The 13,439-nt window shown below is 45.2% G+C and overlaps 1 protein-coding gene across 1 annotated transcript in view; it reads right to left on the reverse strand.

Annotated features, from left to right (window-relative positions):
- Positions 1 to 2,774, reverse strand: part of CHMP4B (charged multivesicular body protein 4B) — a 48,029-nt gene extending 45,255 nt beyond the window's left edge. Inside the window, exon 1 of the mRNA XM_060078785.1 lies at positions 2,430 to 2,774. Within this exon, the coding sequence (XP_059934768.1) occupies positions 2,430 to 2,619 (190 nt within the window). The 5' untranslated portion in view covers positions 2,620 to 2,774. The remainder of the gene's footprint in view (positions 1 to 2,429) is intronic.
- Positions 2,775 to 13,439: the final 10,665 nt, after the last annotated feature.

Raw genomic sequence — 13,439 nt, forward strand, 5'->3', positions numbered from 1 at the left:
TGAGTCCCTGGAGGGCAGGCACAGTGTATTTTCATCTCTGATCCTCCAAGTCCCAGCACAGTTCAAGTCAGTAAGTAACTAAATGAATGGTATGTTGTGGTGTTAACACCTCTGAGCACTATCCCTACAAGCAAATAAGACCTTCCCCCAGAGGACACTAAAAAGAACGGCAGTAGCTCCTGTCCTCTCAAGCAAACTCAAGAAGACACACTGCTTTCCAAAAAGTTATTACAACTAGCTGAGATTGGTCCGCCAGTCTGCTGGCAGCCTCTCTCCAAGCCTCTTGAAAGCCAATTCAATCACCTCTAAAACGGTAGAGACAAAACTGCTCCAGACCAAAAGACCACAGGAGAATTGGCTCTCTCAGTTCGGAGATGATGTAAACTGATGCTCTCCTCCACCCGGCAATGGGCAAAGCATTCCCCAAATGCAGCCTGGTCAAAACACTGACTCTAAATTACTTCTGTGAACAACAGAGGATCCTGACTGAGGGAGAGTCATCAAAGAAAAATGCCAGAGACAGCAAAATCTAACCCTGCTCTCCATCTGCAGAGCTACAACTGGACTCCAGGCCACAAATGCATGGCTGCCTCTGTCCTCACTGGTCTCCCAGCTCCCATTCTCACCCCCCACAGCTCTACTTTCCAAAGAGAGGCCAGATGGTGTTTTTTAAAACTATGTGAATGATAAGGACACGCATAACACCCTCCAACAGCGCTTTCCATCCACTTGGAATAAAATCTAAACTCTTTACCAGGAAGTTCAAAATCCACCCCACACCCACTTATTTTATACCACTCTCCTCTTCAATCACTACATTCTAGAAACACAGGTCTTCTGTTTCTTAAAAGAGGCCAACCTCCGGGCGTTTTGCTATGCGGCCTGCTTGCCTGGAAGGCTTCTCCCCTAGATTCCTACAGAGCTGGTAAGTTCTCAAGGTTCAGTTCAAACTTGACCTTTTCAAAGAGGACTTCCCAGACCACTCTATCTAAAGTGACACCCCAGACCACCCTATCTAAAGTGACACCCCTTCCCACCCCATCACTCCCCATCCAATTTTTTTTTAGCACTTTTCAACACTAGACAAAATGTTCTTCATTTATTTCCCTGTCTTCTCCCTCATTAGGGTGGAAGCTGTGTTTTGTTCACCCTGTGAATACAGTGCATGCAGTAAGCCCCCAAAAAGAATGTCCAGAGTATCCACTGACTATCAGCAAAGGATCCTCAGGATGGGTTATTCTGTTCTTCTGTTAAAATGGAGAAAACATCTATTTAACCCCTACTGTATACTGGACACTGTAAATCCATATTTTCTTTTCAGAGGTAAATTCACTAGCTCGAGGTCACACAGCTAGTGACTTGCAGACTTCTGAGTTAAATACTTGTTTGTAAAGCTCCTAAACCCCTCTCACCTTTCCTCCTTCTCAGGGGGAGGGTTGTTACGCTATGGCTCACTCTCATATTGCCATAACAACGAGAAAAATCAAATATTCCTAAACTGCTTTACAGTTACTAAAGCGTTTTCACATTCACCTCACTTAAGAAGAATACAAAGCACTTGCCCAGAAAGCCATACAACAGTAAGTAAAGTGCCTCAGAGTTCAATATCCCTGCCCTGAACCACAGTGGGGACTGGAGGAGGAGTCGAGGCCAAAGGAGGAATGGAATCCTTATTTCTGGTACACAGGGACCAGGAAGCGGTGAGTCACCGGGTGAAGGCTTGCGCTACGTGAAACTCTGATAAGGCAACAAGAAGTGAATCACAGGGCTGGAAGGCACTTTAGGCCTCATGGAGTCCAAAGTCCGGCTGACGGATGGGGAAAATGAGGCTCAAGAAGAAAAGGAACTTGCTCAAGTTCACTCAGCAAATGAATAGAGCCCAAACCAGGGGGTCTCCTCTCCCCCAGTCCCCTTTTCTCTCCATCCAGGCGGCTTCTTAAGAAGAATTCTGAGTCAGGGGGATGGGGAGAGACCAAGGAATGCTCATGGACTCCACAGAGGGGTCGGGAGAGGGTAGGGGTGGGACCAGGAAGGACACAAGTGTTAGGATGGAGGGCAGAAATGAGCCAAGGAGGCGGCGGCAGTATCTGGGAAGGTGGGTGAGGGCAGGCCAGAGGAAGGAGGAAAAGGCGGAAGAGAAACAAATAGAGTGAGGGCGGAGGAAGAAGTGCTGTGAAATTAGAGTCGAAAGGGCCTGGCAGAATGGGGAGAGCCTGAGACGAGACGGCTGGAATAGCAGTCTGACGATGGAGGAGTCTAGGGCTCCGGGAGACACTGAAGGGAGTCAGACGGGGAGGGGTCCCGGACCGGGAAAGGCAAGGAAGGGAGTCTGACGGGATAAGAGTTCCAGAATCTGAGCAAACACTGGGGCAAGTCTCACGAAGGTGGAGTCCGGGTCAGAGGAGTCTGAGGGGGCCGGGCCGACTCACCGCGCTTGTTTTTGGTGCCGTGCTTCTTGGCGGCTGTCAGCTCCTGCTCGATCTTCTTCTCCAGGAATTCCTGCTTCTTACTTAGCATCTCCTCCGTGTCCCGAAGCCTCTGGATGGCCTCCTGGGGGGTCGGGCCGCCCTTGCCGGCCTTACCCCCTCCAGCCCCGAACAGCTTCCCGAACACCGACATGGTTGCTGCTCGTCGCGCCGGCCTGCGCCGCCCGCTCCGGCTCGGCTCGGCTTCGGCGCCCTCTCCCCGCTCCCCGTTCCGCCGCTCCCTGCCGCCGCAGGCCTCTCCGCCACCTCCGCCCCGCAGCTGGGCCCAGCCGCGCCACCTACCACAGGCCCCCACGCCCGGCCCGGCCGGCGTCAAGTTAACACGCCACTGACTACAACTCCCGGTGGGCAACGCGCCGGCCGTCCCTCAAATCTAACGGAGGGTGGCGCGCTGCATGCCGGGAAGCTATAGTCTTCCTGCTTAAAGCTCTCTGCGGCGCACTTTTAGGTCTAGTTAGGGTCAAAGGGCGAGGTCGCATGCTGGGAAATGTAGTCTCCTTGGAACCAGTTCTGTAGCGGTAGAAGAACAGGAAGAGAAGTAAGAATATTTTATAAAACAGTAATTAACGTTATGCACATTCTATGATCCAGGCATTGTGGAAAATGCTTTACATGCATTATCACATTTAATTCTCACAAGGCTGTGAGAGATAATACTGTTACTATTTTTGTAGTTGAGTAAGCAAGACTCAGAGAAATTGAGTGACTGACTAGCTTAACTTAATAGCCTTCGCATATGCTGTTTCTCTACCTGCAATGCCTGTCTACTCCGTATTCACCTAACACGTTCTTCGAAACCTAGTAGAGGCTAACAGCAAAGCTAGACTGCAAAGGTTCAAAACCCACTTTGAATACGTACTTGGGCAGTTACTTCCTCTACTCTGAGCTTCCCTTTCCAAAACTGTAAACTGGAGATAGCAACAGGACCACCTCCAACCTTGCGTGAGAGAGGGAATGTAAGATGCTTACTTAGCATAGGCCTAGCACAGTAGGTGCTCAGAAGTGTATATTTTATTCTGGGTCATCATTATGCACGATAGCAATTAAACCGGGAGAAGACTCAAAACTTTCAAAAGTAGCACAATTGAGGATTTTTTTGCCCCTGCATTACAAAGGGCCAACTGGTTGTGGGGTCACATTTCATTGTTTTTCCTTGTCTTTTGCTGTCAAGAATCACTTCTCCGGATTTCCTTGGTGGTCCAGTGGTTAAGACTCCGCGCTTCCAATGCGGGGGGCGTGGGTTAGATCCCTGGTCAGGGAACTAAGATCCCACATGCCGCGCAGTGTGGCCAAAAAAAAAAAAAAATCACTTCTCCATCTATTAGCACTGAGGCTGTGTCTAGTAGCCAGTACTTCGCCCAAGCCCACCAATCTAATTTGCTGCTTCCAATCTTTTGCATTTGTTAGCCTTGCATGAAAACAAAGAGTAAAGCAGTTCTGAGTAAACCAGTTCTGAAGTGCTCTCCAATGAAGAAAAACTTGGCTTCTTTTTTATCCCTTCCTGGACTCTGTTGCTTAGGAACAGTTTCAAATAAATGAGAGTTTAATGGAACTTTTCCTCTATTATTCACATAGAGGAGCCTTGTCTCCTCCCCAGACTATTATCTACATATAGACAAAAATATGCCTTGAATGTTGTCCTTGTCATTGTGGTTGTTGTAATCTGCCACAACCCCAGCCTGCACCTAAAGGTAACTATTCCCAGAGGATGAGAGATTTCATTTCACCCAACTTTCCAGGTTGGAAGAAATTTTTCAAATGTGAGAGACATACTAGAACCGTCAAGAATTCACAGCAGTATAAATTGTGAAACATAAATCACACTTCTGTTTGTTTTGTAATTGAGACATTGCAATGTTTTTATCAAAATAAAAAACAAAAACGAGGTGAGTTCCATCAAGCCATCTAATGGGTACAGCAACCCCTCCATATCTAAGAAATCTGCCTCTCCCCCCTTATCTAAGTCATGCTGCAACCAGGCACACAGGTAGCAAAACATTTGCTGGGTTTGAGCCATGGCCCAAAGATTATATGAACAGTCTGACTCTGCAGACCTCACCAACATCAGTCTCATATTGCTGTGGGGTAAACCGGGACGATAGCAGAGCCCCTCATGTCATAACTCTGGGAGCCCAGAAATACATCTTGGGAATATGATAGCAGAACATTCCGATTTAATCCTTAGTACCAACACCAATTAATTGGTGTGTGGGTCACTCGGATTACTGGGTTAAGAAGAATTCTGAGTCTGCATCAGGACATCTCTTAAAAATGTTCTGAGATCAATTCATGATGTCTGCGGACTTCCCTGGCAGTCCAGCAGTTAAGACTCTGCACTTTCAATGCAGGGGGTGCGGGTTCGATCCCTGGTCGGGGAACTAAGATCCCACAGGCCACGAAGTGTGGCCAAAAAAAAAAAAAATTCATGATGTCTGCCTAGCATGTGGGATGGGAGGTAGTGACAACATGGGCAAGGTAGCTGGCATCCTGGATTCAACTGCCTTGGTAGAGATTCACAGGGTGTATTGGCTCAATACTGGAGAGCCCTGGGCTTCCCTGGTCCTGATTTTTCTGGTCCCTTGGGCAAATGCACAGCTTTTCAAACTGTGACCGACTGGTGTTAACTCATTAAAAACTTTGTGAAAAGAATGAGCTACCAGTACTTGCAACAACTTGAATAACTTGCAGATATTATGCTGACTGAAAGAAATTAGACACAAAAGCCTGTATGATTCCAATTATACAAAGTTCAAAAACAGGCAAAACTAATTTATAATTTGTGGTGATAGGAGTCAGAATAGTAGTTACCTCCTGGGATAGTATAGACCAGGAAGAATGACCATTGTGGGGTGCTGACGGGTTCAGTATCAAGATCGAGTGGTGTTCACATGGGTGTACACAAATTTATATTTTTATACTTAAGATCAGTGTCCTTTACATACCTTATGTACTTAACTAAACACGTTACATTGCAATGTTAAATATCTCTGGTAAGAGCAGCAATAGAGGCATGCAGTTTTGATTTGTTTCCAAGTACCCTGCCTTCAAAAATCTCATCTTATTTCCATCCACCACAGCCCCATGAAATAAGCATTACTATACCCTCTACATGTTATAGCTGAGGAAACTGAGAACCATAGAAGTAGAAACTGCCCAAGGTCACATGGTTAAAGATACCCTGACATATATTTGTAATTTTCTTTAAAAATATGTCAAGGAGGGAATTCCCTGGCAGTCAAGTGATTAGGACTCTTCACTTCCACTGCCAGGGGGCCGGGTTCGATCCCTGCTTGGGGAACTAAGATCCTGCCAGCCGTGTGATGCAGCCAAAAAAAAAAAAAAAAAAAAAAGTCAAGAAAAGCTGAATTAATAAAGCCTATTATGAAGAATGGGTTTTGAATATGACTCATAAAAGTTATTATGATTTGGTCTCACATAATTATACCAAGTCAAATACAGAGGACTTTGCTAATTTTTAGCTATAAAAACCAAGCATAGTATATCCAACACCCTTTCCTGATAAAAAACACTCAACAAACTAGGAACAGAAGAGAAGTGTTCAACCTAAAAAAGTCAAGTCTTGTACACTGAGAAGTACAAAACTTTGTTGAAGGAAATTAAACATCTAAATAAGTTGAAAGACATCCCATATTCATGGATTGGAAGACTTATTATTGTTGGGTCACAAAACTCCCCAAATTTATCTACAGATTCAATACAACCCCTATAAAAATATGAGCTGCCTTTTTTTGAAGAAATGGATAAGCTGCATTTTAAAATTCATATGGAATTTTAAAGGGCCTTGAATAGTCAAAACAAAATTGGAGGACTCACACTTCCCAATTTCAAAACTTACTGCAAATCTACAATAATCAAAACGATGTAGTCCTGGTCACTCTCACTTTCTGAGATGGACTGCATTCTGTCAATGGAATGCATATATTTCTAAAGAAATCTGCTTTCCCTCTACTTGGGCTCACTCTTGAATTCCTTCCTGAGCGAAGCCAAGGACCCTTACTTGGTGGCCCGTCCCAGGAACTCGCCTGAGACCTGGAATGTGACCATCCTCTTGCACCCCATTTATTTTTTTTTCCTGCAACACAGCTGGCAGTACCAGGGAAGGAGGTAACTGGGGGAGGAGGTAACTGGGGGATCTCGGAGTAACTGGGCCCAGGAGTCACGCTTGGGTCTCTCATCACAGCAGAGAGAAGCTCTCTCTGGTCCAGGAGCTCAAGCAGAGAAGCCAAGTCACGGCCTGGCCCTGGGGATGAGGGCGAGGGTAAGATTGGGTTAGCCACTTGCTCAGGATGACAGTTTTGCTCCTTGACAAGCAAATGCACACCTGGTGGCAGGAACTTTCAGGAAAAGGCAAAACCCAGATGGGACCTTGTAGGCATCATTCTGGCAGGGAATACAGACCTTTGGTTCTGCATCAAAACCCACACTTGGCCTTCTCAAGATGGCCCCCAGTGGTAGGGACAACCTCCTGCCATGCCTTTCGCTGGGCTCCCTTGTTGGAATCTCTGACCTACTGTGACAATGTGTATCTGGTGCACGACCACCTGGATCTCACGGACCAGAGGGACACACATCCCCACGCCTCGTGCTGGTGACACCATCTCCCTGAGGGTTTCCACGTTCAGCCTGGGAGCCCACCTCTCAGTCCCATGTTCTATATGCCTGTTCACGGGGAGACCTGCACTGGCCCTCAATGTTCCAGCCTCCTCCCAAAGCTCGTGAACATCCCATGACCAGTGGCAGCTATCTGGTCGTTATTATTTACCCCAAACAATGCCCTGGCAGTCACTCTGCTGAGCATGCTGCCCTGTGACTCTCCTTCCAGAAGAGAATCTGTTTTAAAGTTCAAGTACACATTCCTCAATTCAGAGCGGAAGTTGAGCGACCTTAAAAGTGAGCCACCGGCTTGGTTTCAGGTGGTTCAGACGGACTAGGTGCCCATGAAGAGCAATGTGGGGGAATTGGATTTAGGTGAGGGATTTTTTTGTGGGGGAGGGAGGGTATCTGGGATTGCTCCTTAAAAATATCTTCGGCACACACACAAAAAACAATTTGTAGCTACATATGGTGAAGCATGTTAACCAGACTTATTGTGGTGATCATTTCACAATATACACAAATATTGAGTCACTATGTTGTAAACCTGAAACTAATATACAGTCAGCCCTCCATATCCACAGGATCTGTATCCATGGATTCAACCAACTGAGGTTTGAAAATAGTAACAACAACAAAAACTCAGGAAGTTCCAAAAAGCAAAACTTGAATTTGCTGTGCACCAGCAACTATTTATATAGCATTTACATTGTATTAGGTATTGTAAGTAACCTAGAGATGATTTAAAGTATACTGGAGGATGTTATATGCAAATACTACACCATTTTATAATAAGGGACTTGAGCACCCTCAAATTTTGGTATCTGAGGGGGATTCTGGAACGAATCCCCTCAGGAGAGCAAGAGATAACTATAATGTTATATGTCAATTATACCTCAATAAAAAAATGCAAAAAAGCCCACCCCCATTAACAGATACAAACTACTATACATAAAATAGATAAGCAACAAGGATTTACTGTACAGCACAGGGAATTATATTCAACATCTTGCAATGACCTATGATGGAATATAATCAGAAAAGAATATATAATCGAATCACTATGCTATACACCTGAAACTAACACAATATTGTAAATCAACTATACCTCAATTTAAAAAAAGTTCTCAGTAAAACAACAAAACCCAGACAAAACAAAACAAAAACAGTGTGGCCCTGACATAAAAATAGATATATAGATCAATGGAATAGAACTGAGAGTCCAGAAATAAACCCATACATCTATGGTCAATTGATTTTCAACAAGAGTACCAAGACCATTCAATAGGGAAAGAACAGTCTTTCAACAAACAGTGTTGGTACAACTGGATATTCAGATGCAAAAGAATGATTTTATATCCCTACCTCTCACCATATACAAAAAAGGACTCAAAATGGATCAAAGACCTAAATGTAAGAACTAAAACTATAAAACTCTTAGAAGGAAACATAGGTATAAATCTTTGTGACCTTCAATTAGGCAACAGTTTCTTAAATATGACACAAAAAGCACAAGCAACAAAAGAAGAAAATAGATACCTTGGACTTCACCAACATTAAAAACTTTTGTGCACCAAAGTCCATTATCAAGAAAGAAAGGACAACTCACAAAATGAGAGAAAATACTGGCAAATTCCATACCTGACAAGGAGTTAATATTCAGAATATATTAAAAAAATTTTTTATTAATTTATTTTATTTTTGGCTGTGTTGTGTCTTTGTTGCTGCGCGCGGGCTTTTCTCTAGTGGCGGCGAGCAGGGGTTACTCTTCGTTGCGGTGCGCGGGTTTCTATTGCGGTGGCTTCTCTTGTTGCGGAGCACGGGCTCTAGGCGTGTGGGCTTCAGTAGTTGTGGTGTGTGAGCTCAGTAGTTGTGGCTCGAGGGCTCTAGAGTGCAGGCTCAGTAGTTGTGGCACGTGGGCTTAGTTGCTCCGCGGCATGTGGGATCTTCCTGGACCAGGGCTCAAATCTGTATCCCCTGCATTGGCAGGCAGATTCTTAGCCACTGTGTCACCAGGGAAGCCCCAGAATACATTTTTTTAAAAGGGACTTCCCTGGTGGTCCAGTGGTTAAGAATCTGCCTTCCAGTGCAGGGAACACAGGTTCGATCCCTGGTCGGGGGACTAAGATCCCACATGCCGCAGAGCAACTAAGCCCATGCGCTGCAACTACTGAGCACGCAAGCCACAACTAGAGGGAAGCCTGCGTGCCCCAAAGAAGAGCCCACGCACCGAAACAAAAGATCCCGAATGCCACAACAAAGATCCCGTGCAACCAAGACCCAACGCAGCCAAAAATAAATAAATAAATATTTTTAAAAAAATTATCTTAAAAAAAAAAGCTATTACAGCTCAAAAACAAAAAACACAAACAACCCAATTAAAAAGCACTGAATTGTACACTTTAAATAGTTAAAATGGTGAATTTTACATTATGTGAATTTTAACTCAAAAAAAAGTGTGTTGAAGTAATGAAAAGAAAACATGTTTGGGGGTAGGGGATTAAGAGGTACAAACTATTATGTATAAAATAAGCTAAAGGATATATTGTACAACATGGGGAATATAGCCAATATTTTATAACTATAAATGGAGTATAACCTTTAAAATTGTGAATCACTATATTGTACGCCTGTAAATTATGTAATACTGTACATAAACCAAAAGAACATGTTTTGGTGCCTACTACACAAACCTAGTTTAAAACTGGGGCTCTTCCATTCAGCCATATGGCAAGGTGCGTCATCTGCCTCGGTTTCCCCATCTGTGAAAGAGACACTAACTTCCATACCAGGCCACATTCTGAGGATTCATTGAGAATACAGGTAAAGGGCCTGGCACAGAATATGCATCCAATATATATTTACACAATAAATAAACAATAATGACAGGAATAATAGTCAATAACATCTATTGAGCCCTCATGCTGAATCAGATGGCTTACATAGAATACTTCATTTAATCATCCCAACTATAGCTTGATGAGGTAGGTACAGATTACAGCTGAGGAAATAGAAGCTTTGAGAGGTTGAATGACTTGCCCAAGGTCACACCATTATTAAGTAGTGTGGCTGGCATCTGATACCCCAGCAAGTAATAGAAAATCTTTATTGAGCACTTTGTTCTAAGCAAGACACCAAACTGAGCATTTTACAAGAAATAGCTCATTTAGCCCACACAACTGCATGAAATGAGCATTATTATCGTCCCCATTTTGTACATTAGATACTGGAGAAACAGAGAAGTTGAATAGCTTGCCCAAGGTCACACAGCTTGTAGGGGCAGAGCTGGGATTCTTACTGTAAATACAACCTGCTTAGCCACTATGCTTATACTGCCTACATCCAAATGAATAAATGGACAGAGAGATACACATGAAACCGAGCAAGAGCTCGTTTGCCCGTGAAGCAGAAAGCTAAACTCTGACAGCGTGCATTTGCAGCAAAGTAAGGATTTATTTTCAGGGCATCAAGCAAAGGAATGGGAGACAAGTCTCAGATCCACTTCATCTTGGTCTTTGAGTTAGGGATGTTTTAAGGGGGAAGAACAAAGGAACTAGGATTAATCATCGTCTTGTGACATTTCTTTTTTTTTTTTTTTTTTTTTTTGCGGTACGCGGGCCTCTCACTGTTGTGGCCTCTCCCTTTGTGGAGCACAGGCTCCGGACGCGCAGGCTCAGCGACCATGGCTCACGGGCCCAGCCACTCCGCAGCATGTGGGATCTTCCCGGACCGGGGCACGAACCCGTGTCCCCTGCATCGGCAGGCGGACCCCCAACCACTGCGCCACCAGGGAAGCCCGTCTTGTGACATTTCTTAATCATGGTTTCAGGAATCAGGAGGTCTCCTTTTTATAATTCTCTGTCCAGGAGGTCCATGGCTTGAGGATCTGTGGGCTCATCTTGCCCTAGAGAAACAACCTGAGTTTGTAAGTTAATGATGACGTAGTAGCAATTTTAGTACATTGATGATGTTATCAGCAATAGCTGACCCTGGTTGATTAGTGTTCAGTTAGCACAGGATTGAGGCCAGAGGGGACAAAAAAGGGATTGAGGTCAGAGGAGACAAGCAGGGGAATAAAGTTTTGGATAGAGAGATTAATCATAAACTCAGTACGGGAACTCGGTTTTAGGGAGACTCGGTTTCACACATAAACAAACACATAAATAAAGTGTGATGGACATGGGAGCAAGTGTGACCTTCCTGGGGAACAGGCCAAAGTTAGCAATAAGGGTAGGTCAGGTCCAGCAGAACCTGGACAGTGGGGAGTCGGGGGAGATTGTGCCCTGGAGGGACCTCTGCACTTGAGCTAATGGTGGGTTATAAGACGTACTTCATACCCCTTCAGCTGAGCATGTGCAGGCCATGTGACAGGCACCAGGCCCTAGGGAGCCACATAGTTTCCAGTAATGGATTGATGACTCCTTGGTCCTCATGCCAGAGAAACCCACATCCTCACCCAGGTGCAGGCCCAACACAGAGGTAGACTAGAAGTCCCCCTCCACTGGAAAAGAAAGGTCCACATCCAATCTCAGAATATCCTATTGGCTCTACCCTCAAAATATATCCAGAACCCCACCTCTTCTCATCATCTTCACTGCTGTCACTCTGACTCATTTCACCATCATTTCTTGCCTGGATTTTTGCAGTAGCCTCCAGTGGTAGGCAGAATATTGGCCTTCCAAAGATGTCCACATTCTACAGAATGTCATCTTAAGTGGCAAAAAGGGCTTTGCAGAAGAATTAAATTAAGAATCTTGAGATGGGGAGATTATCCTGGTGGGCCCAATGCAATCACAAGAAGAAAGCAGGAGGGTCAGAGTCAGAGAGAGAATGGAAGATGCTACCTTTCTAACTTTGAAGCCAGAAAGGGGTCACAAGCCAAGGAATGCAGGTGGCTTCTAGAAACTGGAAAAGGCATGGGAATGGATTCTCCCCAAGAGCCTCCAAAAGGAATGCAGCCCTGCCAGTAACTTGATCTCAGTCCATTAAGAACCGTACCAGACCCCTGACCTCCAACAGTGAAAGATAATAAACTTGAGTTGTTTTAAGTCACAGAGTTTGTAGTAATTTGTTACAGCAGCAATAGGAAACTAATACACTTCCTCACTGGCCTTCCTGTCTCCACCCTTACCTGCTCCAGCACATTCTCTAAATGGCAGCATGAGGGGTCCTTTAAAAAATACATGTCAGATCCACTGCTCACAGCCCCCCCACGATGGCTCCCCACATACCTCAGAGTAAAAGCCAAAGGCCTTTCAATGTCCCTCAAGTCCCTACATGATGTGTCATGATCCTCCCATCTCCTCACTGCCTTTCCAACTCCTCGCTTCAGCCACACTGGCCTCTCTACTGTTCTTCAAACACAGCAGGGCCCTCCAGCCTTAGGACATTGCTTTGCAAGGGCTGTGCCCTCTCCCTGACATGCTGTTTCCCAGATAACCACATGGCTCATTTCCTCTTCCTTGAGTCTTTTCCTAAATGTTTCCTTCCTAGTGAGGCTTTCCAGGCCACCCCAAATAATGCTGCAACCTGCCCCACACCCCATACTCCCCAAACCTCTACTTGCCTCTATTTTTTCTCTTTTCTACAGTAATTTATCACCTCCTAACATATTATATAATTTGCTTATTTACTTTGTTATTTATCTTCTGCTTCCTCTACAGTGGAACAGTTCACGGTGTACCGCCAATGCCTAGAACTATGCCTGGCATATAGTAGGTGCTCATTAAATATTTGTTGAGTGAATAAATGAATGGACTGAGGTAGCTGTGGCCTGGGGGTCAGGAGAGCTGGATCTGAACTCAGTTTGCCATGACAAAACCCTTTCGCTTTCTGGGCTTCAGTTTACTCTCTGTGATTCTATACAGAGAAGTTGGGCCTTGGCCTCCTGCCTCAGGTTCTGTGCCTGACCATACACCAACCACCCTTGGCCAGTAGGGGGTCACCCCCAACCCTGAGGTAGATTTACTAAACTCCCTGACACCACCACCCATCAGGTCCTGAGAATCCATGGGGCACTTGCTGGCAGCCTTGGGGGTTGGGAGCATCTGCAGCTGCCACCTCCACTCCTTCCTCCCCAGGGGTGATAAAATTGGTGCAACCGGTTCTCCTGGGCCAGACAGGATACCTGCTCTGTCAACTGAGACTTCCAAGCCACTGCCTTTGTCATTTGTCCCAGATATTCTCAGCTCCCTTTTAAGACAAAGGAAAGAGTCCTTTATACCAGACATTACTGCCCAACTCTTTCTCAGCCTATGTGGCGGATTCTTACTGGGGGAAACTTACCCTTGGCCTCTGTGAGGTGGGAGGAGGGGATGTGTGGAGGGGACCTTCTTCATT

This window comes from Mesoplodon densirostris, chromosome 16 (genome assembly GCF_025265405.1).
Source record: "Mesoplodon densirostris isolate mMesDen1 chromosome 16, mMesDen1 primary haplotype, whole genome shotgun sequence".
NCBI lineage: Eukaryota > Metazoa > Chordata > Mammalia > Artiodactyla > Ziphiidae > Mesoplodon > Mesoplodon densirostris.